The 25,320-nt window shown below is 36.7% G+C and overlaps 1 protein-coding gene across 2 annotated transcripts; it reads left to right on the top strand.

Moving 5' to 3' along the window:
- Positions 1-1,804: 1,804 nt before the first annotated feature.
- On the top strand, positions 1,805-24,497 carry LOC109078157 (receptor-type tyrosine-protein phosphatase alpha-like). 2 transcript variants are annotated; one of them, XM_042778836.1, is made up of 23 exons: positions 1,805-1,927; positions 11,822-11,868; positions 12,450-12,537; positions 13,335-13,712; positions 13,831-13,845; positions 14,479-14,563; positions 14,840-14,913; positions 15,302-15,438; positions 15,678-15,768; positions 15,983-16,059; positions 16,711-16,747; positions 16,847-16,944; positions 17,134-17,253; positions 17,592-17,758; positions 18,251-18,386; positions 18,489-18,629; positions 18,760-18,853; positions 19,515-19,591; positions 20,991-21,125; positions 21,379-21,504; positions 21,615-21,766; positions 22,789-22,924; positions 23,740-24,497. In XM_042778836.1, the coding sequence occupies exons 2-23, from the start codon at positions 11,848-11,850 to the stop codon at positions 23,812-23,814; spliced, it is 2,460 nt and encodes an 819-aa protein (XP_042634770.1). In that variant the 5' UTR covers positions 1,805-1,927; positions 11,822-11,847; the 3' UTR covers positions 23,815-24,497. The 2 variants fall into 2 exon arrangements, with proteins under 2 accessions (XP_042634770.1, XP_042634771.1); XM_042778837.1 differs by lacking the exon at positions 13,831-13,845 and having other exon boundaries at positions 1,806-1,927.
- Positions 24,498-25,320: the final 823 nt, after the last annotated feature.

The raw sequence follows: 25,320 nt of genomic DNA on the forward strand, positions 1-25,320 counted from the left end.
TAAACATCATACCCTAAATGTGCTGAATGTTCAAGAAGTGTGTGAGGACAAACTGTTAGTTACAGATTTTGTGTTATTTTTTTTTTAGCTGCAACCATAAATGTACAAAATCTTTTTATTGCTCTTTTTGGTGTAGGTTCGAACCTCAGGACCTGGGAGGCTACGCGTCAAGTGATGAGTTCACCAGGGCTGTCATCTCTAATCTGGCCATCTAAACCAATCTCAGCAGTCCACAAATATCATTTTAAGCACAATCTGCAGCACTGGATGTCCAGTATCAACTCTTTTGGTCCAACATTTCACATTTCAAGCCTTGCTATTGGCCCAACTTTTAGATTATTACACAGTGTACAATAGAGCACAAGATTCATATGTTGTCTCTGTCCAGAACCACTGATGTAACCAGACTGTACGGCTTTATGATGCTGCTTAAAAAAAAAGATGTATTTATTCAGCTATTTATTACTTGCAACTGTTACTTGTTTAATCATTACCATTTATAAAATATTATATAATATACATGGTTGAAATATAAATATTATTTAAATATGTACAAGTATTTTATATAAAAAATAACAAATATTATTGCCAGAATATAATAAAAACCAAAAAAGAATGAGAATCTCACTTATTCATAAAACTTTTATGCAATAAAAAAATTGTTTGGAGTCAGACTATTTATTTTATTAAATGCTGAAGGTCCTCATTGTTATTAACTAATTAAAGTTTCCAACCCAGAAAATATTAGTAATATCGAAAGGTAATTTTAGGTAATGCATTAACTAAAATTAACATTGAGCATATACTTTTTTTTTTATTTTATTTTTTTACATATTTATGATGTTAATAAAAAGACATAAAAATTGTTTATGACAGCTTAGGTCCATTAAATAATGTTAACATACAACTTTGATTTTAATATTGTATTAGTAATTGTTTGAAATTAAACATTAAAATTAAATGTTTTGGAATTGTTTATTTATATATATATATATATTATATATATATATATATATATTCATGTTAACTCATTATAGTTCAAACTAAATGGCATTGTTTTCATTTTATAGAATAAAAAATAAAGAAAATCATTATTTATTATGATAGAACTGTATTATATTTAAGTTGGGAGAGCAACTTAAAACCAGCAAAACTCTTAGACTTGATAAGATTAGTTTCTTTTTCCAAGAAATGATCCACTAAATTTTATGGGATAAATGACATAAAAATATTGTTAGGTGAAACAGACACTGACTGACATTTTGACACAATTTATCAGCTGTTCAAAAATTCACCCCAAAAATTCCCGAATACTGAAGACCTGAAGGAAATCCCTGCAGTTGATCTACATTCCGCTTCAGTAGAGCTCCTCTCTCAGACTGCTCTGCAACACGCAAAACCGCAACCGGCCGCAGGGTGGCGCATTGCACTTAAGTGCCTACTGTACATTCCTCTTTCCTGGAAAGCAAGCCGTCCGCCAGATGTCGCGGCGTCTCTGCGTGGGGGAAGAGGAGAGGAGGGGCCTGGCCTGGGAAATCCGCTGCTTCCCATTCCAGGAGCGCAGGGGCACAACATGGCGGATTAAGAGGCGAGGAGCGACGCGCCCGGATACAACCAACAAAATCGTGGGGATACTGATTCCCCGTGTTCGCGGAGAAGGCAGGAAAATATAGGCTTTTAGGAAAGCTAGCGCACAACCTTTAAGACATCCCGAGACATGCATTTTGGATTACAAGTAAGCGCCCCTTGTTGCGTTTGCCCCCACTCCAAAATTGGCTTGTCTGTCCGAGATCATTTCCTATCACCCAGGCCCCCCACCCCGAACACACTCTTGGTTCCTGGGGGTGGGAGACAGGGGCCGGGGAAGTGGAAAACAATCGCACTTTTCTGGAAATCAGGCTCCGTAGCGCGGGACAGGGCTGTCAAGGTGAGTTCCATCGCTACTTCTCTGAATATATTAACAGCGCAAACTTCTGTTTATCGCCACAGTTTGTCTGATACCTATCCCTTGTGTCACTCAGGTTTTGTCACGTTAGTGGGTCGTCTAGCCAAAGAAAGCGAAGCCTTTTGTGGCACATCCGAGACTCAGGCGCAGATTTATGTAACGTTTACGCACCGCGCAAGGGTGTCCTGGGAGCGCATCCAATAATGTTTGAAGCAACGCGGGAACATTTGCCGAAAACTAGCTGGGAGGCAAGGAGGGAAAATGAGGGGGGTGGGGGGTCCTGCCGAGAAAAGGGAGGGGAGAGGAAGAGAGACACGCATAGCTTTTAGTGAAAGTCAGGCAGATTGTGCGCCAGAAAAACGCAGGCGTGATTTCTGACTGGACACAATGAGACATTATGAAAGATACTTCACTTGATACACCGAGTCAGTGTCAGTGGTCCCAGACTGCATACGTTAAAAAAAAATAAATGATTTACTGAAAAAAAAAAAACAACTATAATCTGGATACAATGTAGCAGGATAAATGATTTTGGGGGGACTCGGCCAATGGTAACAATATCGAATGGTTCTAGACTGGATACTGTATCAATATTTATTTCTGACGGGATATATCAAGAATTTCTGGACACCTGGCAATATCAGTGTTCACAGAGTGGATATACTGTAGGAATATAAATTATTTCTGGCTGCAGTACATTGTTTAAATTTTAATAGTTTTTTAATTGGATACATTCTAATAATGTTTATTTTCCTCAAACGGGAACATTGTAGCAATTTAAATAGTTTGTGAAATAAATTCTGACTGTATATATTTCTGGCTGCATAAATTGTAAACTATTAATTGATCCAGACTGGATACATTGTTTTGATGTATTCTAATATTATTAAAAAGACTGGATACATTGTAGCAAAATGATTAATTTCTGAGTGGATATATTGTAGCTTTTGAATGGTTCTGGAGTGGACATATTGTTGCAATATTCTAATAATATAATAGTCTCAGACAAGATATATTGTAGCAACGTGAATCCTTTCTTACTAGTAAAAACATATGAATGTTTTCTGATTGGATAAAATTGCAACTATTATTGGTTCCAGACTGGTAAGCTATGTCAATGCTGTCTAAACTGGATGCATTGAAATGTTAAGAATGAGTAACTGACTGTTTGTATTGTAACATTTGAATGATTTCTGAACTGGATAAACTGTAACTATTAATGGTTCCAAACTAGATACACTGTAGGTATGCATATTCTTTCTGTCTGGATACGTTGTAGCAATATTAATCAACCCAGTCTGTAAACATTCTAAACATTGTAACAATAACGGATGGGAAGACAATGGGAGTCCAGTGCGTTCGCGTCACGCGCTGTGGGTGCTGAAAGTCAACATATTGATCGGTGCTTTGTCACTACATGTTTTTAAAGGGTGGTCTGTGTGTGTGTGTGTGTGTGTGAGAGAGTGTGTGAAGGGGGCACACGAGGGAGCTGGTAGATAGGGAGCTGATGTGGATGTGGACACAAACACAGGAATTAAGTCGCTCAGACGTCTAGTCAAGTGTGCTATCCATCGTCTGCACTTAGGTAAAAGTTGCCGTGCTAATTCACCCGCTTTCTGCTTTATGAATTGGAGTTTTGCTTCCATTCAGTCTTAGTTTGCCTGCCACTGCAGTGCTAGCATGTCTAGAGAATACTGGATTAAAAATCTAGTCGCTTTAGTCTCTTTCACTGGATAGGTCCCTTGTATGATTGGTGACATATGCCAATTAAATTAAGGAACTGTATGTCTATATAAACAGATTCTCTATATTGCATTTTTAAAGGTGTGAAAAAGAACGTTTGGTTAGCTGATGCAGTGCATCTCAGATTTTATTATACATAAGGGGTATTCGTTGGTTATTGTTGAACCATGGAGAATGAATTGTACATGGTTGAATTAAAAGATGAATATTGATGCATTAATGTTGACACCAAAGTCAAGTCAAGTCAAGTCACATTTATTTATATAGTGCTTTGTAGCAGCAGCTTTATAAACAGAAAAAAAAATAACAGTGTTAATACAGCAGAATTAATCCGTTTCAATTTTACAGAAACAGCTTGAAATTTAGCTGTGAAGCAGCTCTACAGAAATATGTATCCATAATGTTGTAGTAATGCAGTGCTTTGGGGACATGCATGCAGATGTAAAAAAAGCCCCTCTGAAATCCTGCAATGTTCTCAATTTGCTCCATATCAGGAAAATATATTTTGTACATTTTGTTTCTCTGCATTCTTAACTATTCAGCTGGTGTAATAGTATATATGATGTCATCGGTCTAGTCTCACCCTGCTTGGGTTTCTCTATTGACTCGTCCTGTTTGGACCTGTTATTACTTCTCCTTGCAAGCAATGAGGTTATGAAATAGACCTGCACCTTTGGCAACCGGAGCAACTAGTGAATCTATTTTGACGCCCTGTAGTTCTCCCGCAGCTTAACTTTTGCGATGATCAACCGTCTAAGTGATTAGTGAGATGGCATGACAGCATCTGCAATATCTGTGGTGGGGTTTGTATGTAGTGTTTAATTATCACAGGCATCGGGTAATATTTTGAGTACATTTCTGACACAGTTCCAACAAAGTGCATTTCTCAGGGCTTTTAAAAATCAAAGCCAGAAAAATAGACATGTTGTGTTAATTCCAGAGAGATTATTTTGTAGTAGTAGTATGAACATGCCCATTTTTGGTATGTACTCTGTGTTGTGGTGTCATTATCATTTCCAAGCATGGTATGTCCATCAGACATGCACTGTCAAGTAAGGCAAAATAGACATGAATGCACGTGCGTTAAATTTTGATTGCACTGATTGCAAAGATTTCTGTTGTGTAATAATCCGGTCACAGAGTCTTAAAGGAATAGTTTGCTCAAAAAGGAAAATTTGTTAAAGATTTACTCACCATCAGGTCATCCAAGATGTAGATGAGTTTGTTTCCTCATCATAACAGATTTGGAGAAATTTAGCTTTTCACTTCACATGCTAATGATGGGTTGGAGTTGTGTGGATTACTTGTGAATTATTGTGGTGATTTTGGACTCTGACGGCACCCATTCACTCACTGCAGCAGAGGATGAATTGGGGAGCAAGTGATGTAATGCTAAATTTCTCCAAATCTGTTATGATGAAGAAACAAACTCATCTATATCTTGGACGGACTGAGGGTGAGTACATTTTCAGCAAATTAGCATTTTTGGGTTTTAACTGTTGCTATTTAGCAAAATAAACATTTTATTAGCATTGCAAATGATGTTAAATTTGTTTGTAGCATAATAACGTACTCTTAACGGGCCCGAAGGCTCTTTTTGACAGGATGAACTTCTGATCCAGTTTCTAGTAATTTTTTTGTTTTATTGACTTTTTGTAGTGAGACTTCTGAATTCCTGTCCTCAGAAGCAATTTAGCCAATTACAGATGGCAGAGAGGATAAGCCATTGGATCAGAGGAGAGGGTGGCGTCTTGGGCGTTGTTTTCCTCCTAACCTTTAGTAAGCACAAGGGTCAAGGCAGAATGCATGCCAGTTTATATTAGCAAAAGGATCCTGGGAGTCATCTCACTGAGGCTCATCGGGTTTGATGACTTGATAGGAAGTGAATTCTGTTGCTTTGAGTAATGGAGTCAATGAGGTTTGTCTTCCCAAAGGGACAGTTCACCCAAAAACTAAAAAAAAAAATAACTTACCATCATGACATTTTAAGCATGTATGACTGACTTTCTTTTGTGTAACAAAAAGTTTTTGGAATTTTTGAAGAATGAAATGAATGAGTTTAAATCAGATGATCTGTTTTACGAAGCTTCTCTGAAAAAAAAAAAAATTTACAAATCAGACAGAAAATTTAACAGATCACTGGAAGTGAAGAATAGCAATGAATGACTTCTGTTTGTCACAAAAAAAAACTGTTGTTTCAGGCTTCAGAAGACTTTAAATATACTTATATGGTGATTTTGTGTCCTTTTTGAAGCTTGACAGCCCTTGTTCTCATTCACTTTAATTGCTGAAAACTGAGCCAGGATATTGTACCTTTTGTTTAAGAAAGAATGTCATACAGGTTTGAAGTGACACAAGGGGGAGTAAATCATGACAGATTTTTTTATGTTGTTGTTGTTTTCGCATATGTTTTTTTCCCCTCAGATTCTGTGTTCTCACAGAGTTGTGAGAAAGAGCTCTTTCGGATGTCCACTGTGTGGCTCAGTCTGACTGTGTGCTAAATACTGACCTCATCTTTGCCACTTCCTGCCCTCTGTGTGTGATGTGGCTAGACCAGAGCATTCTCTGGGAAACCCTGACATAAGACTGCCAGCAATACACCACCCCGTTTCCCCTAGATGGGTTAAAGTTATTCGCTTACTGTGATTTCAGTACTTTGCACATCATTTCTCAAGTCATACTGTGGGAGTGGTTAAAGATGTCTATCTCTAGCTATTGTTTGTGACTCTCAGGTTAACCAACATTCCTGTTTTGTTTTTTTTTCTGATTTTTTTTTTATTTAAGCCTGCCTTTTCTATTTTGCATGTCTAAATTAAAATCACTGCTAATGGCTTTGTTGGTAAACAGACGTGGATTAATTCTGACTGCTAATAAAATCTTCAGTGATACAGAAACTGTACACTTCTGTTCACAATTTTGGGATCAGAAAGATTTTTTTATGTTTTTGAAAGAAGTCTCTTTTGCTCACAAAGACTGCATTTATTTGATCAAAATAAGTTAAAAACAATAACATCATGTAACCATAAACTTTTGAAAGGTTGTCTACATTTAAATGAAAAGCTTTTGTTTATCATCAAACTTATTTACTTTCATAATGTCCAATGCCATCTTTGTGTTTGTTGGTTTTGTGTTTCATGAGATCAGCTTTTTTTGGTGTGAATTTACTAGAGAATGAAAAACCTCCCTTAGCTATTTTGTAATCAGGGAACTTGAGTAATCATTCAATCCCTCTTCTGAATGAGTTGCTGGAAGCCGTGCACGGAAAGTTTTGCAGGAATGGTAGGTTGTGTGTGTTGTGAAACACCATCAGGGTTCTTCTTGTGATGGCGGCAGATGCAGTGTCATCCTGCGTGTCCGCTGGGCTGTCCCAGTTTCAGGGAGATGAAGAGGGCCATTGAGATTATTCCTGTCACACTGCACGCTCCTCCAGGGTGCAGAACAGCGTATTAATAACTCTGAATGGGGACAGAGACAGATACCCATTATCCCTCCTTAGGAAATGTTCTCTGGCTACAGAAAGGGCCTCCATTGCATTGATGCAGGACCAGTTTCCCTGACCCGGACTCAACTGCAGTGTACACTGAAAAAAATAAAATAATAATTTCACAAGTAGAAAGACTGAGATTCTTGAGAAACATACTCCAGTAATTTCAACTTCAAAAAATCATTACAGTGTATAAAGTGTTTTGACTTTGTTTGCAACTCTTTATTTTCTAAAAACTGTGGTTTCTGAAGGCATACAGAAAGTACAATACACCTGTTTACTATACCTAACACTTTTGTAGTTCATATAATAGCTGTACTGTTTATTGAGATAGTTTTGCCGTAAGGATGTAGAAAAGTGGAAAATGGCTGGTTTATTTTCTCAGGCTTGAGAGCTAGACAGATAAAGAGAGAAGAAGTGAGCCGTTTATAAAAGCATGACTCCTCTGCTATGTGTTTATGTGTTTAAGACTGAACAATTAATCACAGTCATCAGTTTCTTCCAAGTAGAAGAATCAGAAATGTTTTTTCTTGTCTCAAGATGTACCTCTGGTCCCTCATTCATTCGACTTTATGGCATGTTTTTAGAATCCTGATTGGTTAGAAAAGTAATATCACACTAAACGTTAAAAACGTCTTCCCAAAGTTTTCAATGGGAGTGTGAGTTGCTTCTTGTGAAAACATGACATATGCATGAATCACAGCTATTGAGCTTTTATTTTAAAGCAGTGTCGTTCCAAACCAGTGTGACTGTTCTGAGTCTGCTCCGTTCCTCATGCAAGACACATCATTATGCTATGAGAATGATTACCATTTACATTTTTGTGTGAACTGTTCCTTTAACAACAAGAACTGTAAAGATCATCATTAAAACTTTATCTGGACTCAAATCTGTTGCAAACAGTAAACAGGAACAGTTTTGTGCAAGAGAGGAACGTGCAACCTCTCCTGTAGTGCATTTTCATGTTATGAAAACCGAGGTGAGGTTATGAGGTGCGAAATCGAATGCAATTGAGATGTAACTCTCCCTGTAGGATGCAGATATTCTGCACACGCCCAAGTCTGTGTTTTGATTTGCCTGGAGAACGTAAGACTTCTGCAGGCTCGTCCTTTAGGAATAAGCCTCTTGGTGGAGCTGGAGACAGGCCAATTGTGGACTTAAAAATAAATGATGTCAGATCTCAGAGGAAAACCCCTATTATGGGTGTCATGTATTAGAGGTACGCCATTTCCTCGCAACTCGCTAATATAATAGCCAGGCCTGACTCCTCGGTCTTAAAACAGGTAAACGGGGCAGTTTGCATATGCATATTTGACTGATTCAACAAAGAGTAAAATTATGCAACAGCCTGGCACTTTTCCAAAACCCTCTTTTGCTTTCCGTGATGTGTTAGTTAGGTGAGGGTGTGGCGGCTTTTGGGTTGAATGATGGATCTGGCAGGCAATCAGACAGGCTGTGAAGGAAGGAAGGAAGCAATGTGCTCTCTTTGGGTTTACGGCTTTCCTGCCAACTCCAGAAAGGGCGATGGGAACAGATAGAGACCGACCATGAATGTATGGGAGCGGTAGAAGAAGAGACGTGACCATCTTTCCCTCTCATCTGAAGGATTTCTGCGGGCTCAGCCAAAAAACGGCTCAAATCGTTTCAGATTTGCCCTCCACCTGAAGAATGCTCAGCCATGTGCATGCTCAGCCTTTAAACAAATTCTATTTGACAACGAGCTTCTAGAATTCATTAACTTGCCAGTAAAATAACGCTCCTGTCAATGCTCACTTGATTAAATTGTCAGAGATGGATGTGACTGTGAGTGTAACTTCTTTGTATGGAAATGGTGGAAATGGTCAGCTGTTTGCAACCTAAACTGCGGAGTTTGAATATATCGCGGGAAGGAGTCGAGGAAATGGTTTACATGTAGACATTCATAGCTCATGATGAACAAATTACCTAACTGCGGCTATCTCCGCTCAAAGGCATCCGAATGGTCATCGCGGGAGGAGGTCGAGGACTCACAACAGACTACCATTAAAAGATCTTTCAGATATCATAATGTGTTGTTTACTGTGTTTATGTAAATTACAATGTTTAAAAAGTATTTCATTTTTAAAGTTTGTAACATCATGATGACTGAAAAGAAATAGAACCTAAATCTGCATATTAGAATGATTTTTCATGTGACATTTCAATCTGCATATTAGAATGATTTTTCATGTGACATTTCTCAGAACTGGAGTAATGGCTGCTGAAAATTCAGATTTGCCATCAGAGAATAAATTGTATTAAATAGAAATCAGTTATTTTAAATTGTAATAACATTTCACAATTTGACTGTACTGAGACAATTAACCATGACAGCCAATTAAGACATTACCAATGAAACAGCCAATAGTCAAAGTTTAGGGACTTTTTTGCCATTTGTTCAAATACATGGCTTGTGCCGACCACAAATGAGTAGGAAAAATAAATCCTGACACTAGTGATTATATTCAATTCAATTAAAAATTAACCATGACAGCCAATTAAGTTGGTTGGTTAACATGGCTTGTGCCCTAGAAAACAGGGTTGTAATTGTGGAAATCCTGACACTAGTGATTATATTCAATTCAATTAAATTCAATTCAAGTTTATTTGTATAGCGCTTTTTACGATACAAATCATTGCAAAGCAACTTTACAGAAAATTAAGTTTCTACAATATTTAGTAGTAGCTTATCAGTGGTGACTGTCAGTTTATGTGTATACGGCAGAAATGTTCAGAAGTGTAAAATCAAAAAGACGTAAACAAAACAGACGATTAACACTATTAACAGCAATTATGCAATCAAACTTATAGCAAAATGTGGTAGTTCTGTATGTTGTCTCTGGGTTAGCATCATCTGGGGTCCTCTGAGGGGTTGGCATCATCTCTTCTCAGGTGTTCTGGATCCAGACTGGAGCTTGTGTAAATCCTAGTTACCGCGGGATGTAAATCCCGTGGCAAAACAGATAAACAAATAGAAACATAGCATTATATAGATGCTATTTAGATGGGAAAAACAAACCCCGGAAGCTTATTGTGTATAAAATCATGACTTTTAGGGAGTTACACTAGTTGCAAAAAAAATGCAAACTCTTTATTATAATTACTATAATTTTTAATATGTAATTTCTTGTAAAGTGAAACTTTGTTGTTAATGAAAGCATATAAATATATTAATGACTAATTATAAATGTTTCCAGACACATACCATAATATGATAAGATAAAAATATAATGATAATTGAAAATATTTATTATAAAAATATAATGAATAATTTATTTGTGCTAGGGCCAGTGACGATGTTGGCAGGGTAAGCATAAATCTGAACTACTGACCCACTGGGCCCACAGACAAAACTCTTATTGTTGAGCCCTTTCAGAGTTTCAAACAACATGAGGGTGAACAAATAACACAGTTTTCATATTTTGGATGAGCTATTCCCATATGAAAGGTTTCTTTATATAAGTCATTGCAATTTCATTTTTCGAATTGTGGTGTAATTATTGAAATTCTCGTGTAAGCAGCTCTTGATGATCCACTGAAAGCTCTTGGCCGGTTATTGGGAATGGTCTGCTGATGTTTGCATGATGGGGGTTCGTTGCTAAGAAGCGATTGGAAGCTGATCGGCCGGTTTGAAGAGCAGCAGTGGCACAGATGCTCTAGCTTGATGAGTGCCAGACAGACTGGATTATTTCAGGATCTGACCCTTCAGATTGGCACGAGGATTATCACGGTTTAGTTAGTGAGACACCGTTGAGATTACAGCACGGGTTAGCGGTCAACCTGCTACCCTCTGGAACTTGGCTTCAGATGCTGTGATTATATTTTCACTCCTCACATCAAACCATCTCACAACTAAGAGCTTAATCCCCTGGGACCAAATCCGCAGACAATCTGCTGGATGATTAAAGACACTTGGACGTTGTCTGTCTAGTTTCTGTTGCTCTTGTCTTGATACGTGGCTGTGTATGTCTGAATCATGTGTAGAGCTGTAAAAGAGAGGATATTCCCTTGTATATATTTTCCAAATTGCTCTGTCTAATCTCTTGCAGAGTGCTTGTTTTCATGAATTTAATACCCATTCTAATCAGAATGTATCACACTGAGCACATGAGCGTCACATCTCTGCTTGATGTGTTAGTGTGAAAGCAATGACTCATTTTCTGTCTCAATTTAGAGGTTGTGCACACAATTATGAATGGCCTATAATGCGCTAATTTATGAATGGACTGACAGTAGGGTTGTCAGAATACTAAAGATTCAGTATCATTTTTGACATTATAAATAAGCAAATAAACTCCTAATTTGCTGCTTATTAATAGTTAGTAAGGTAGTTGTTAAGTTTAGGTATTGGGTATGTTTAGGGATGTAGAATATGGTCATGCAGAATATGTGCTTTATAAATACTAATAAACAGTTAGTATAGGCATGCTAATAAGCAACTAGTTAATAGGGAGAATTGGTCCCTAACTCCCTATACTGAAGTGTTACAATTAGTTTAAATATAAAAAAAAAAATATTTTGACATTCCTATCCTATGTGGACAACATCATTAATGTAGGGTGTTATAGATTTAAAAGTTAATGTTGCTGAGTTTTAACAATAAATTCTCCTATTCTTTCTTTCATCTACAGGAGATCATTGTGCGGATGAGTGAGTGATGCAGGTTTCGTTTCTCCAGGTAAGTCTCTTAATTTGATCCTTGACAAGTGCAGAAGTTCCTGTGGGGACAATCCTTTCTAAAAAAAAAAAAAAAAAAAAAAAGTTGGATTTTGGTATCGCTGTTAAATATTTAAAGGGACAGTTCACCCAAAAATGAAAATGTATGTTGTGAAATGGTTCTTAGTGATTCATAAAATGCAGGTCATTGGCTACTGTCACTTGAGTCCAAAAAAAAAAAGAATACTGTGGCTCCTGATGATATATTGAGGTCTTATGAAGTGAAACGATCAGTCTGTGCCTGCTACAGTAGCTACAGTACACCCCAAACTCTCGCTATAGGTTGACTTGGAAAGAGATGGATCGCTAGATGTTTGGCAGAGCGCTAAATGTTTTGTTCTGGGAGGCTCTATTTACATTGGGGGAAATAAACCCATGAATGGCATACTTATATGCCAGTCAATGAACAATAAACTGAGTTAAAACAATGTAGTTGGATTCAAAAATAATCTTACACACTTTATAATTAAATAGTGCTGTGAAATTATAAGAGTGAAGACCGAAACATGTCATAGATTGATTTTGGGTCATGTTTTGTTTCAGGGCAGTATGGGTGTGTGTCCCCTGCTCCTGCTACTCCACGTAGCCTTTGTGGCCCTCAGCACGGCCCAGACACTCCATGACCCTTCAGGTAAGGCACTTTCATGGAACCCAAAAGCCTTGGTTAATACAGTCGCTTTGCCTCCATTAAAGAAAAAAGATTATTATTAATTATTCCCTAGTTATTTTTTGGTGGTGAGTTTTTTGGTGAGTCACTTTTATTCCACATTGGTCTTGGCTTGTGAATTGAAATTTTCAGTAACTTATGTCAGCTTATTAAAATGAGATTAAGTTGTATTTAACCTGGAATGTTCCTACACAGTAGGTTAAAGGCAAGCCTACTTTAAAGTACGTGAAGGTGTACCGTTGCAATCCATCTTCTCCCACTAAAAATGTAAAATATTTTGAGGCCCAGAAAATTACCCAGGAACTGCCTGGAGGAAATGCCATTTCCTCACACACCTAATTTTGTTTTGTGAGATACTCAACGTTCACCTGTTAGCGTTGAGATCCCAAACTTCCTTTAAACATACAATACCATTTAAAATTTTGAAAGAAGTCTCTTATTTAATAATAAATACAGTAAAAAAAAAAAAAAAAAAAAAAAAAAGCAGGTATATTTTGAAATATTTTAACAATTTAAAAGAACTGTTTTCTGTTTTAATATAGTATAAAATTAATTTATTCCTGTGATGGCAAAGTTGAATTTTCAGCAGTCTTCTGTCACATGATCCTTCAGAAATCATTTTTCATGTGCTGATTTGCTGCTCAAGAGACAATTCTTATTATTGTCAATGTTGAAAACTTGTGCTGCTTGATATTTTCGTGGAAACCGTGATTTTTATTTTTAGGATCTTGGATGAAAGCTTTAAAATCTGTCTCTCTCAGGTCCAGTCCAGACCATCAAACCTACACACCCTCCTCCCACATCACCCGCTATAGTCACCCAGGCACCCCCATCATCCACCCCATCTGAGGCACCGTCTCCTGAACTTGTAACAACAGGGCTCAATGACTCTGTGGGCGTGGTGACCCCAGAGGCTCCCACAGCCCCTCCTGTTGTCACCCCTCCACCTGTGCTCGTCCCTACCGAGGCAACACCCGCCCCCCCAACCCCATCTGCCACGTCCCCGTCCCTCACCACTGTCAAGACTACAGTTTTGGCTTCACCTGACCCGACACCCACTCAGTCCACATCAGAGCCTGAGACGGACACTCCATCGGCCCCTACAGATGCCACCACAGCTGACATCAGCAAGCCTCCAGGTACCATTTCGAAACCGATTGATCCGTTCTTTTATCCTAGTCTTTTCCAACTATTTACAAAGAGCTGCTTACACTTTCTATTGCTGTTGTGTCTTTCTGTTTTTCTCCTGTAATGAAGATGATGATGGGCAAGGTGAGTTTCAGTTACCCTTTTCACAAACATTTTCATGCAGAATGAATTTTTTTTTTTTTTTTTAAGTTTACTAGTAGCCATCAATTACACAACTGTTAGGAGTTTTTTAAGTGACCGTTGCAAATATATTAGACCCAGTTTAAAACCGATATACAGTCAATGATGTCACACGCTTACATTTTAAGATATAAAATAAAGAAGGAAACAAAAATAATAGATGAGTTAGGGGTTATTTTAATGTTTTTGAAAGAAGTCTCTTATGCTCAACAAGATTGCATTTATTTGTTCAAAAATATAGTAAAAGCTGTAATATTATGAAATATTATTATAATTCAAAATACTTTAAAATAGAATTAATTCCTGTGATTAAAAACTGTGATGGCAAATCAAAATTCACAACACACAACACCACACTCTATAGACACACAAAAAAACACTAAAATACTCATATTTCTCAAAAAAAATATTATTATCAGTATTAATAAAAAAAAAAGTTGTGCTGCCTTTAATTTTTTTTGTGGAAATCATGAATTTTATAAAGGATTCTTTAGCATCAATATTTCATTTTTTTGTTTTTAAAACAGTTCTATATTTGTAACTGCAGTTTAACAACTCATTTTGTCCTCGACTCAGATGACACTGCGATCATGGCGGTGATGGTTGCCCTGTCCTCTCTGCTGGTCATTGTCTTCATCATCATTGTCCTGTATATGCTCAGGTGAGTCCCAGTTTTCAGAAACTTTCAGCTGTTCATTCGGTACAAAAAGTGCTCACTGCATAGATTCCAGCTCAAAAAACTACATAAAGACAAAGTTATAAGTTACAAGCAAAGCATAGAAGAACCAGCATACACATGCACAGTCGTAATAGAACAGATGAGAGTTCAGAAAGCTCCATTCATCAGGAAACCTACAACCGCAGCAGGGAGCCACGAGGCTGAATCGTCCAGTTACCATGGTAATGATTGGCTTTTTGTTCCGCTCTATTGTTTCAGGTTTAAAAAGTACAAGCAGGCAGGGAGCCACTCCAATTCCTTCCGCCTGACCAATGGCAGAGCTGACGACACAGGTAGGAATTAAGAGATAGTGTATGTCTTTCTGTAACCGTTCTTGGGAATTTTTGTCTTTAAAAGTAGCGAATATATTGAAGTTCAAATTGAAAAAGACATTGTTGAATGCAATACTAGTGTCAGCTTTTAATGTTGATTTCATGCTCTGTAAAAAACATGAGAGCTTTTTAGCTTTTTACTTTGATTGGAACTGTGTTGCCCCCTACTGGCCATCCTGAACACAACATGGATAAAGAACAAATTACAAGTCATTCTGAAAATATTTAATTTACAAAAAAAAAACTGTCAAAAAGTTTGTCTTTAGAGTATATATTTTTTTATTTCTCTTTATTCACTCCATGTTTCTTCCCTGTTCCTTACACCTTCTTTCCTTACACCATTTAACAGAGCTTCAGAGTGTGCCGCTATTGGCTCGCTCTCCTAGTACCAACAGGAAGTACCCGCCCCTTCCTGTTGACAAGCTGGAGGAGGAAATGAACCGCCGAATGGCCGATGACAATAAACTCTTCCGGGAAGAATTCAACGTAGGTGCACAAACAAACACATAACGGTGGTGCTCTAAATCATGAATGGACAGATCAGAGTCCTGACTCAAAATTTCACCATCTTTAGAATGACCAAAAAAATATGCCATCTAAACTACATAAAAATTTCTCAAAGGGAGCATATTTAGGCAGATACATTTGTGGTGTTGGTGTGTATCTCCTCGTCATGCTCTCGGCTCATGTGAACTTGTAGGAGTGACTGTTTCTTTGCTCTGCAGGCGTTGCCTGTGTGTCCTATTCAGTCCTCATGTGATGCTGCCTCGAAGGAAGAGAATAAGGAGAAGAACAGATATGTCAACATCCTGCCCTGTAAGGCTTTCCCACAACTTTTCTCCAAACCAGAGCTGATAAAGCATGCTTTTACCAGAGCTACAAGGCCTACAAAGGAGTTCATTATGTGAAAATGGCTGTAATAAATGTAACAATAATGTTGTGAGCCTTATCATCTTTTTTCATAGTTTATCTGTCAAATTTCCCTTTACAAAAATACCCTTTTTGTTTTATTTTTCACACCTTTTCTCAGATGATCATTGTAGGGTGCATCTGACTTCTCTGGAGGGTGTTCCTGACTCAGACTACATCAACGCTTCCTACATAAATGTAAGACCCCTGTTACTAAAATTCTGGCTGATAATTTTTATTTTAAAATTTGATACAATTTTGTTTCAATTAATTAAAAATAAATCCCTAAAACATTAAATTTGTTTTTTAAATGCTGAAAGTACATTTTTGATTGGTGTTTCTTTTTGTATTATTACATAAACTATTAAAGTATTTAATAATATTTTAAAATGTAATTTTGTTTTTATCCATTCAGTTTTTCAGTTTTATTTTATTTTTAAATGAGTTTTAGTAATTTTGCTGCTTTAGCTTAAACTATTTCAGTAAAATTTTCATAAAAATTTAAATTTAAAGTTTATAATCTAATATGTAATTTTATTTTATTGCAGCTTAATTTAAATTACTAAAGATTATTTAGATCATTTTAGTTTTAGTTTAGTTAATAATAACAACTAATACAGCATAAAAAAATGAAATTTTGAGTTTTGTTAAAGATTACAACTAACTTTTTTTTTTTTTTTTTAAAGATTAATTTTAAGTTGAGTGTTAGATGAAAGGTCATCTAAATTTAAAAAAATATGAACATGTATGCTTAAAATCTTAATAAGAATCCCTTATAAGAATAGTTAAAACTCAAATGAACAGGACCTTGCCACTCATTCACAGTTTCTTAAAAATCTTTTTCTTCAGGGATACCAGGAGAAAAACAAATTTATTGCTGCACAAGGTAAAAATGGCTTTAATTAATGACATTTTTATAAATATGTAAATACTTTCGCATTTATTAACCAACAAAAAAAGCTAAACTCAAGATTTTTCATTACAGGACCAAAAGAGGAAACGGTCAATGACTTCTGGAGGATGATCTGGGAACAGAACACTGCCACCATCGTCATGGTAACCAATCTGAAAGAGAGGAAAGAGGTAAATGCTGCAAGAAATCTATTAAATGTAGGCTAGTTTCAAAGGACAAGTAAGCTGATCTTTGATTTTACAGCCTCGCCTCTTATCACGGTCTCACATAACGGAGTGTAACTTTGAGGAAGATGGCTATTAATAAAAATGTATGATCACTGAGGTGATGATGATTATGATAATGCTTCATATCCGCAGTGTAAGTGTGCTCAGTACTGGCCCGACCAGGGATGCTGGACCTACGGAAATATTCGCGTGTCAGTGGAGGACATGATGGTTCTGGTTGACTATACCATCCGCAAGTTCTGCATTCAGCAGGTGAGAAGCGCAGAAGTCTCTCTACAATCATCAGTGGTTGACCAATATATTTGACAGGTTGATTATATGCTTGTTTTTTGGCATTTTGAAATTATTGGAACTGGATTATACTGTAAATGTACTCATTTGGCCAAATAAAAGAAGTGCTAGCGCCCTCTTGTGTTAAAATATACCAATAGTCTTAATTATTGATAATGGGGGGTTTTGGGTTTTTCTTTAATTAGTTCCAGTTATTAAAAAAAAACTAAAATCAGAGAAGGCTGTTATTACAAGAAGTATTGTTGACATTTTGTTTCGTGAATAATGACAAACTCTGTTGTGCGTGTTTGTGTGTTTAGGTGGGTGATGTGTCTGGTAAGAAGCCTCAGAGGCTGGTCACACAGTTTCACTTCACCAGCTGGCCTGATTTCGGGGTTCCTTTCACTCCCATTGGTATGCTAAAGTTCCTTAAGAAGGTCAAGAACTGCAATCCACAGTATGCTGGACCCATAGTGGTTCACTGCAGGTAAAGAGCTTTATCATCTTCTGTGTGTGTGCACGGTCTATACTACCATTCAAAAGTTCAGGGTTTTTACTTTTATTCAGCAAGGTGGCATTAAATTAATCAAAAGACATTTATAATGTTACAAAATTTTAGTTTCAAATAAATGCTGTTCTTTTAAACTTTCTATTCATCAAATAGTCCTAGGGGGAAAAATAATCAAGATTTCTACAAAAATGTTTCATATTAAAAGGACTACCTGACACTGAATAATGGAGTAAAGGCTGCTGAAAATTCAGCTTTTGCATCACTGAAATAAATTTCATTTTTAAAATATACTAAATAGAAACAATAATTTTGAATTGTAATAATATTTCAAAATTTTACTGTTTTACTGTATTTTTGATCTAATAAATGCAGCCTTGGTGAGCATAAGAGACTGCTAAAACATTTAAAAACATAAAAAATGTAAAGGTTTGTGATTTCTAGTAACTGATTTTCATCTGTTCATCTCAGTGCGGGTGTCGGCAGGACTGGGACCTTCATTGTGATTGATGCTATGCTGGACATGATGGGGGCGGAGAGAAAGGTCGACGTCTTCGGATTTGTCACACGGATCAGAGCCCAGCGCTGTCAGATGGTCCAGACTGATGTGAGTTTAAACAAAACCTCTCATTAAAGTCATAATACAGCTGTATTAGGTGTTTGTTTTGTCTCAAAATACTCATCTCCCACCCTCCCTCTCTTCCTACAGATGCAGTATGTGTTTATATTCCAAGCTTTGCTAGAGCACTACCTGTACGGGGACACAGAGTTAGAAGTGACGTCTCTGGAGTCTCACCTGCTAGCTCCTTTACCCGGAGCTGGCTGTGGAGGCCTGGAGGCAGAGTTTAAGGTAGCACAAACAGATTTTTTTATTTATTTTATTTTTTCTTGCTTTTTGGATTTTTGGAAATTATATTGTTCTGGGACCATGTTGTTTTTCTTGTGTTCTATTTTAATTATTATCTTTTTCTCTCTTTTAGAAACTTACCTCCATTAAAATCCAAAATGACAAAATGAGAACAGGGAACTTGCCTGCCAACATGAAGAAAAATCGTGTTTTGCAAATCATTCCATGTGAGTTGTGTATCAATGGTTAATAATCAGATTGTGAATTGTGAGAATATATTTTGAATAATCCAAAACATAAACTACATTTATACAACATATTCCTGTTTCATATAAATGCTGTTCTTTTTATTTTTAGTAATCAAAAAAATCCTAATAAAAAAAGAAATGTTTCCACAAAAATATTAAGCAGCAAAACTGTTATTATCAACATTGCTATTAATAATAAATGTTTTGAGCATCAAATCAGCATATTAGAATGATTTTTGAAAGATCATGGGACAATGAAAACTGTAGAAATAATGCTGAAAATTCAGCTTTGTTATCACAGAAATAAATTACATTTTAAAATATACAAATAGAAAAATTGTAAAAAAAAAAAAAAAAATATATATATATATATATATATATATATATATGTAAATTCACAATATTACTGTTTTACTGATGAGCATAAGAATCCTTTTTTTAAAAGCATTTTAAAAATCTTACTGTAACTGACCCCAAACTTTTGAATGATTTATACTTTTTCTAGCATATAATTATATTACACTTTATCTTTATAACTTTATCCTTTTACAAGTTATTTGGCAGCTGCTTTTATCTAAAGTGACTTTTATCAGCAAGTGCATTCCTGTGTTTTTTTCTGAATCTTCCCTGTTTCTTCCAGATGAGTTTAACAGAGTGATCATCCCTGTAAAACGAGGGGAGGAGAACACAGACTACATCAACGCCTCTTTTATAGATGTGAGTACAACCCGTCTGACCTCAGGCCAACATTTACTCCCAACTAACTGTGATATCGCTCAGTGAAGCCTGGAGGTTATGCAACAGTATTCCACGCTCTGTCGAGAGACCACACAACGTGCTTTTCTGTTCTTTTGGGAGTGGTTTAAACACATTTTTCTGTCATGAAGTTATACGGATGTCCATGCTGAGATTAGGAGCCTGGAACGGTGACCAGTGCTCTGTTCCAAAACGTAGTCACAAGCTCACTGGAAAAAAAAAAAAAAAAAGAAAATGAAATGATGATTATAAATATATTTATTAATTCTATACTTAAAAGTGTCAGTATTACAAACTATTTTAAAATCAGTTGATGCTGAGTGTCTAAAGTTCAGATCAATCATTTAGGATGTTGCATGATGATTATCATGTTGCCTTAGAAGGCAGCTGCCTAAGTAAGCAGTAGGCAGTGAGTCAGCTCATTGGTTTTGGGACCTCATGTTTTCATCCCTCCATCACAGATCAGTGAGAGTGGGGTAGCTTTGTTTTTGTTTCACTTCCTCTTCTTTTTGTGTGGCTGAAGAACATAATCAAAAGTTAATCAAACAGAGGAAAACTTCTCCAGTGCTGCTATAATGGAAACCAAAGTCACTTTGCTATCTGGAAGATAAATATACTGACGATCAAAAGCATGTTTTGTTGTAATTTTTGTGCCTTCTTACTGTACGTGCCCACCGGCACAAATAAATCCACTTAGGAGTGCCCAAAGAGTGCTAGAAATCTAAAATATGCAGTAGTGTGGTTTATGATTGCTTTTAATAAACCGTTAATATAGTCTTCATATGCATTGCTGTTCAAAAGTATGGGGTCAGTATTTTTTTGGGAAAGAGAAATTATTACTTTTATTTAGCAAAGATGCATTAAATTGATCAAAAGTGACATCAAAGACATTTATAATTTTACAAAAGATGTATTACTTAGAGATGGAAGGATTCTAAACCACCACCTACTTCTATGTGGAGAAAGAAGTGGCATCTTCTGTACCTTTGGAAAAAATTGCATTCTTTCTTACTTAATGATTAATAAACATAAAATAAATTTTATTTATGGCTTATTTGTGGCACTATGGGTTGGAAGTTTGGGGCATGTTATAGGGCAGTGTATACAGGAATGATCTATTCAGATTATATATTGTGTTAATTTGGTAAAACCTAATAAACATAATGTTCAAATAAATGCAGCCTTGCTGAGAATAAGACTTTTTTTAAAAAACATTATAATCTTACTGACCCTAAACTTTTGAATGGTAGTGTATAGCCACGATTACAGCTGCCCAGTTTATACAAATGTTTATACAAATGTATAAACTAGACATTCTTTGTGTGCGTGTGTGTGTGTGTGTGCGTGTGTGTGTGTGCAGGGTTATAGGCAAAAGGACTCGTACATGGCATGCCAGGGGCCGCTGCAGCACACTATTGAGGACTTCTGGAGAATGATCTGGGAGTGGAGAAGCTGCTCTATTGTTATGCTGACCGAGCTGGAAGAGAGAGGACAGGTAAGTTCACATGCTTTCTGTCTTTTTGTTTGTAGCGTCTGTGATCATGCTAACTCTATTTTTAGAGTTGTCTATTTGTTGTTTACCCTTGCCGAGGGGCAGTCGTGGCCTAATGCGGGTTCGAGTCTCAGGTGGGGGGAGTGACAGTTAAAGATCTGGGACAGAAACATTGTTAGGACAAAAAAAACATTTCACCCCACCTGTTGTGACCAAAAAAATTAATAAAAATCTGTCTCTTCCACACTATCTGCAGGAGAAGTGTGCTCAGTATTGGTCTAGTGATGGTGTGATGGTTTGTGGGGACATGTCTATTGAGTTGAAGAGGGAGGAGGAAAGTGAAAGCTACACTGTTAGGGACCTCCTCGTCACCAATAACAGAGTGAGTCCACTTCAGAGGATCTCCTGAAAGAGCTTTATGTGTCTTTTATCACTGTATTTTAATGTTTGCCATTGTGTAATTCCCATTCTCATTTTACTTTCTCTCTGCAGGAAAATAAGTCTCGTGCTGTGAGGCAGTTTCATTTCCACGGCTGGCCAGAGGTGGGCATCCCATCTGACGGGAAGGGTATGATCAACATCATCGCTGCAGTTCAGAAACAGCAGCAGCAGTCTGGAAACCACCCAATCACTGTGCACTGCAGGTAAGCCACACCTACTCCTCTAGCCAATCAGGAGCCCGAAACTTGAAACTTCATTTTGCATAATTTGTATTAATATATTTGTATATTAATATATATTCATATTGTAATATATTTTGTTCTTATGACAAAAGATTATTATTTTTTTATTATTTTATTTCTTCATGTTCAATTTTTTGGCTTTTTGTGAGGCATAATCTACATTCCAAATGCAAAACCTATTTTTACTCTCATTTGCTGCTTTGTGTGGGTTAATGTTGGATTGCTAAATTGCAATCCAAAATTAAAAAAAATTGCAATTCGAAATTTTGTGGTTGGTACAATTTTTAAATGTTTTTGAAAGACGTCTCTTATGCTTACCAAGGCTGCATTCATTTGATCATGAATACAATAAAAACAGTAATATTATTAAATATTTAAAGTTCAGTAGAATGGTATTTATTCGAAATGGAAACACAAATGTCTTTACTGTCACTTCGATCAATTCAATGTGCCCTTGTTGAATAGTAAAAAGTATTGATTTATTATGACAATTTCTTAAATCTTACTGACCCTTTTGAAAAGTAGTGTATTTTTTAACTTGAAAAGGCTTTGGCTTGTCCCTTGTGCTCTAACGGGATCCCATAAAACAAATCGGGAAATAACAATTTATTTAATTCTTTTATGGTTGTTACACCAGTATACTACTCAGATTATTTAGAATAACTCAGAGTTATTCAACCTTACCATAAATCTTCTAGTCTGGATACAGGACATTTTGGTTAGACTGGAATGCCAACTTTAATAGGTCTCACTGGTTTGGCAGCTTAAGTAAGGTTTAGTGGTTTTGTAATTCTGGAAGGCATCCATGGGTGCTTGGTATGACTTAACCAAAACCTGTCCATAATTACATCTCCAAAGCACTCGGTAATGATGAAACGGATAGAGTGTCCAGCGGGATTTCAGGGTCAGCCAATTAAGGAAGGTAGAAACAGACTCATTACAATCCATAAAGCTGTGGGTAATTGATGTTTGTGTGTTAACAGTGCCGGAGCAGGGCGCACGGGGACATTCTGTGCTCTGAGCACCGTCCTGGAGCGGGTGAAGGCGGAGGGCATTCTGGACGTTTTTCAGACGGTGAAGAGTCTAAGACTACAGAGACCGCACATGGTGCAGACACTGGTGAGCAAACACATCATTCACCATGCAATGTTGACCTACTGAATTTAACAAAGTGCAGTTTAATTGTTTTTGAACAACTGTTGTTTTTGCCAGAGACTTAAAACTAGACTAAGGGAAACTGTGATTAAAAATTGCAATTGAGATTGAAAATGTGAGTGGAAAAAAAAAAAAGTTTCAGGTTTGCTTGTTTATATAGGGCTGCACAATTTGGCCAAAATGTTGTTGTTATATATCAATATGAGTAAAGACTATAATATAAATCATTATTATTTTGATTAGTATTACTACTACTACTAATTAAACTAAATAAGAAATATCACTCCTTGTAATTTACTATTACAGTTGTAATATTCACTGTAAAATAAAAAGTCATATATTTATGATGTTGATGATAATATAATTTTATAGTACATTTGTACAATTACAATACTAATATTTATGGCTGTCTTCTTTTATCAAACTTTTATTTTGGCAAAAAAAAACACATAAAACCCTTAAAGCTGGTCTTTTCACTCTGAAACACACAGTGCATAAATTTATTTAATTCAACTGTAGCCTTTGCGATTTGCTAATCGTGTTAAGCCATATAATGATTCTGCTTTTATTTTGATTAATTGTGCAGTCCTAGTAAAACATCATTAGGACAGGAAGAATAGGAGTGGGTTGGTATGTTATTTTCACTTTTAGACAGTTTTTACATTTAAGTATCTCTTTTTTAGGGAAATAATCATCATCATGTCTTGTTTTGCTTCAAATACTTTAATCCAAATATCTCAAGTCCGTCTCAGCTCATTACATCTTGCTTTTCCCCACAGGAGCAGTATGAGTTCTGCTACAAAGTGGTCCAGGAATACATTGATGCCTTCTCTGACTACGCCAACTTCAAGTAAAGGCCACGCCCACCTGCAGAAAATCAGACAGACTTTCCCAGTCATGCACTCACGTCCACACTTTCACAAAAACACCGCTAAATGAGACCGACTGCCAGCGCAAAGCAAAAGGGAATGAAAAACCTTTGGCCGGCAAGCACGAGAACACGTTGGTGCTGAAGATGGAAAGAAAACAAACAAAGAAAACACCATTAGAGATGCCTTCTTGAATATTTTGTAATATTGCTCTTGTTAATAAGGCCCTTACCCGTTTCTCTCAGTGTAAATATGCTCTTGTATTTTTGTTTTGTTTGTTTGGTTTTAGAGGCCGTTTTTAGTGTGACCTTAATATAGTTTACTGGTATATAAATGCATATATGAATAGCGCTATAGAGACAGCCGTGAAAGAGAGGTAGCAAGATGAGGGTGCTTTTCACTGGGTGTTTCAAAAAGAACTTCCTTCTTTCTCTGCAGTTGCGTGACTGAAACCTATTTGAATGGCAGCTTAATCCCACTTGCCTGTAGCTACATAGCACACAACCCGGCAAAATCAACCAATCGTGGTGCTTCAGCGACTGTAAACACGTGTATTCGCGGAAAACCTTCACTGTGCTTTTCGATTGTTTGCTGGAGTGACAGATATAATTTTAAGTGTTTTGACACTCTCATTGAGTCCATTTTTTTTTTTTACAGGGATCGTTTTTTTTTTTTACAGGGATCATTTTTGGGGGGGGGGGGGGTGGGGGGTAGGCATCCCTTAGATTTGAAAATGTGAAGTCAGTTTTGTTAGACAGTGTGCCAGACCCAACTTGTTCTGCCTTGATCAAAACTAGACAATGGTAGAGGAAGATGAGATTAAAAAGACAAAAACAAAAAGAGGAAACCCTGAGAGAAATTCAGTTTTTCTTTTGATGTTTTGTTCCCTTTTTGAATCTCACGAGGGTTTGCTTCAAGTTTCATTCCATGCTTTTTTTCACAAACATCTTTTCTTTTCCAAAATCGCTCTAAAAGCACCTTCTGTATTTTCGATTGTAACCAAGGAAGTGATGTTTACATGCCCGGATGTCTGATAATTGGCCTTAACAACTGTGCTTGACAATAAGGTTTCAATGTACAGGCAGTTACTTTTCCTTCATTTGAAGGTTAATGATCCCACCGGCCCGTCTACTTGCAAGGTACTGGTGCAAAGTTGATCCAGAAAGTTCTAGTAGAAATGACACGTGATGGCCTGATCATCTGTTCCTGCCCATGTAAAGGACTTCAGCCGTTGTGCCGAAGTCAACGAGCCCTTTAAAGCTCCACTGAGCCAGTTAGATTGATAAATGACACTTTCATCCCTTAGCGTTGAGCACTTTCAACTTCTCCAAGCAGCAAGAACAGGTCGATGGTATGAATGAGGACGTGTATTGTCATTTTTACTAGTGAAAACATCTAAATCAAGTTATTTTCCAGGGAATGTTTTATGTAGGTTAATGTATTGACAGTCACCCATCTGTCATTCCATATTAACAGGGTTCTCGATGGAAA

The sequence above is a fragment of the Cyprinus carpio genome, chromosome A21 (genome assembly GCF_018340385.1).
Source record: "Cyprinus carpio isolate SPL01 chromosome A21, ASM1834038v1, whole genome shotgun sequence".
Lineage (NCBI taxonomy): Eukaryota > Metazoa > Chordata > Actinopteri > Cypriniformes > Cyprinidae > Cyprinus > Cyprinus carpio.

Bases quoted from the DNA above. Each gene is read 5' to 3' on its own strand.
- LOC109078157 (XM_042778836.1), top strand. From the start codon at position 11,848: ATGCAGGTTTCGTTTCTCCAG. The intron at 17,254-17,591 runs GTGAGAAGCGCA...TTGTGTGTTTAG, and splicing joins GCAAGTTCTGCATTCAGCAG to GTGGGTGATGTGTCTGGTAA. The intron at 18,630-18,759 runs GTAGCACAAACA...TCTCTCTTTTAG, and splicing joins GCCTGGAGGCAGAGTTTAAG to AAACTTACCTCCATTAAAAT.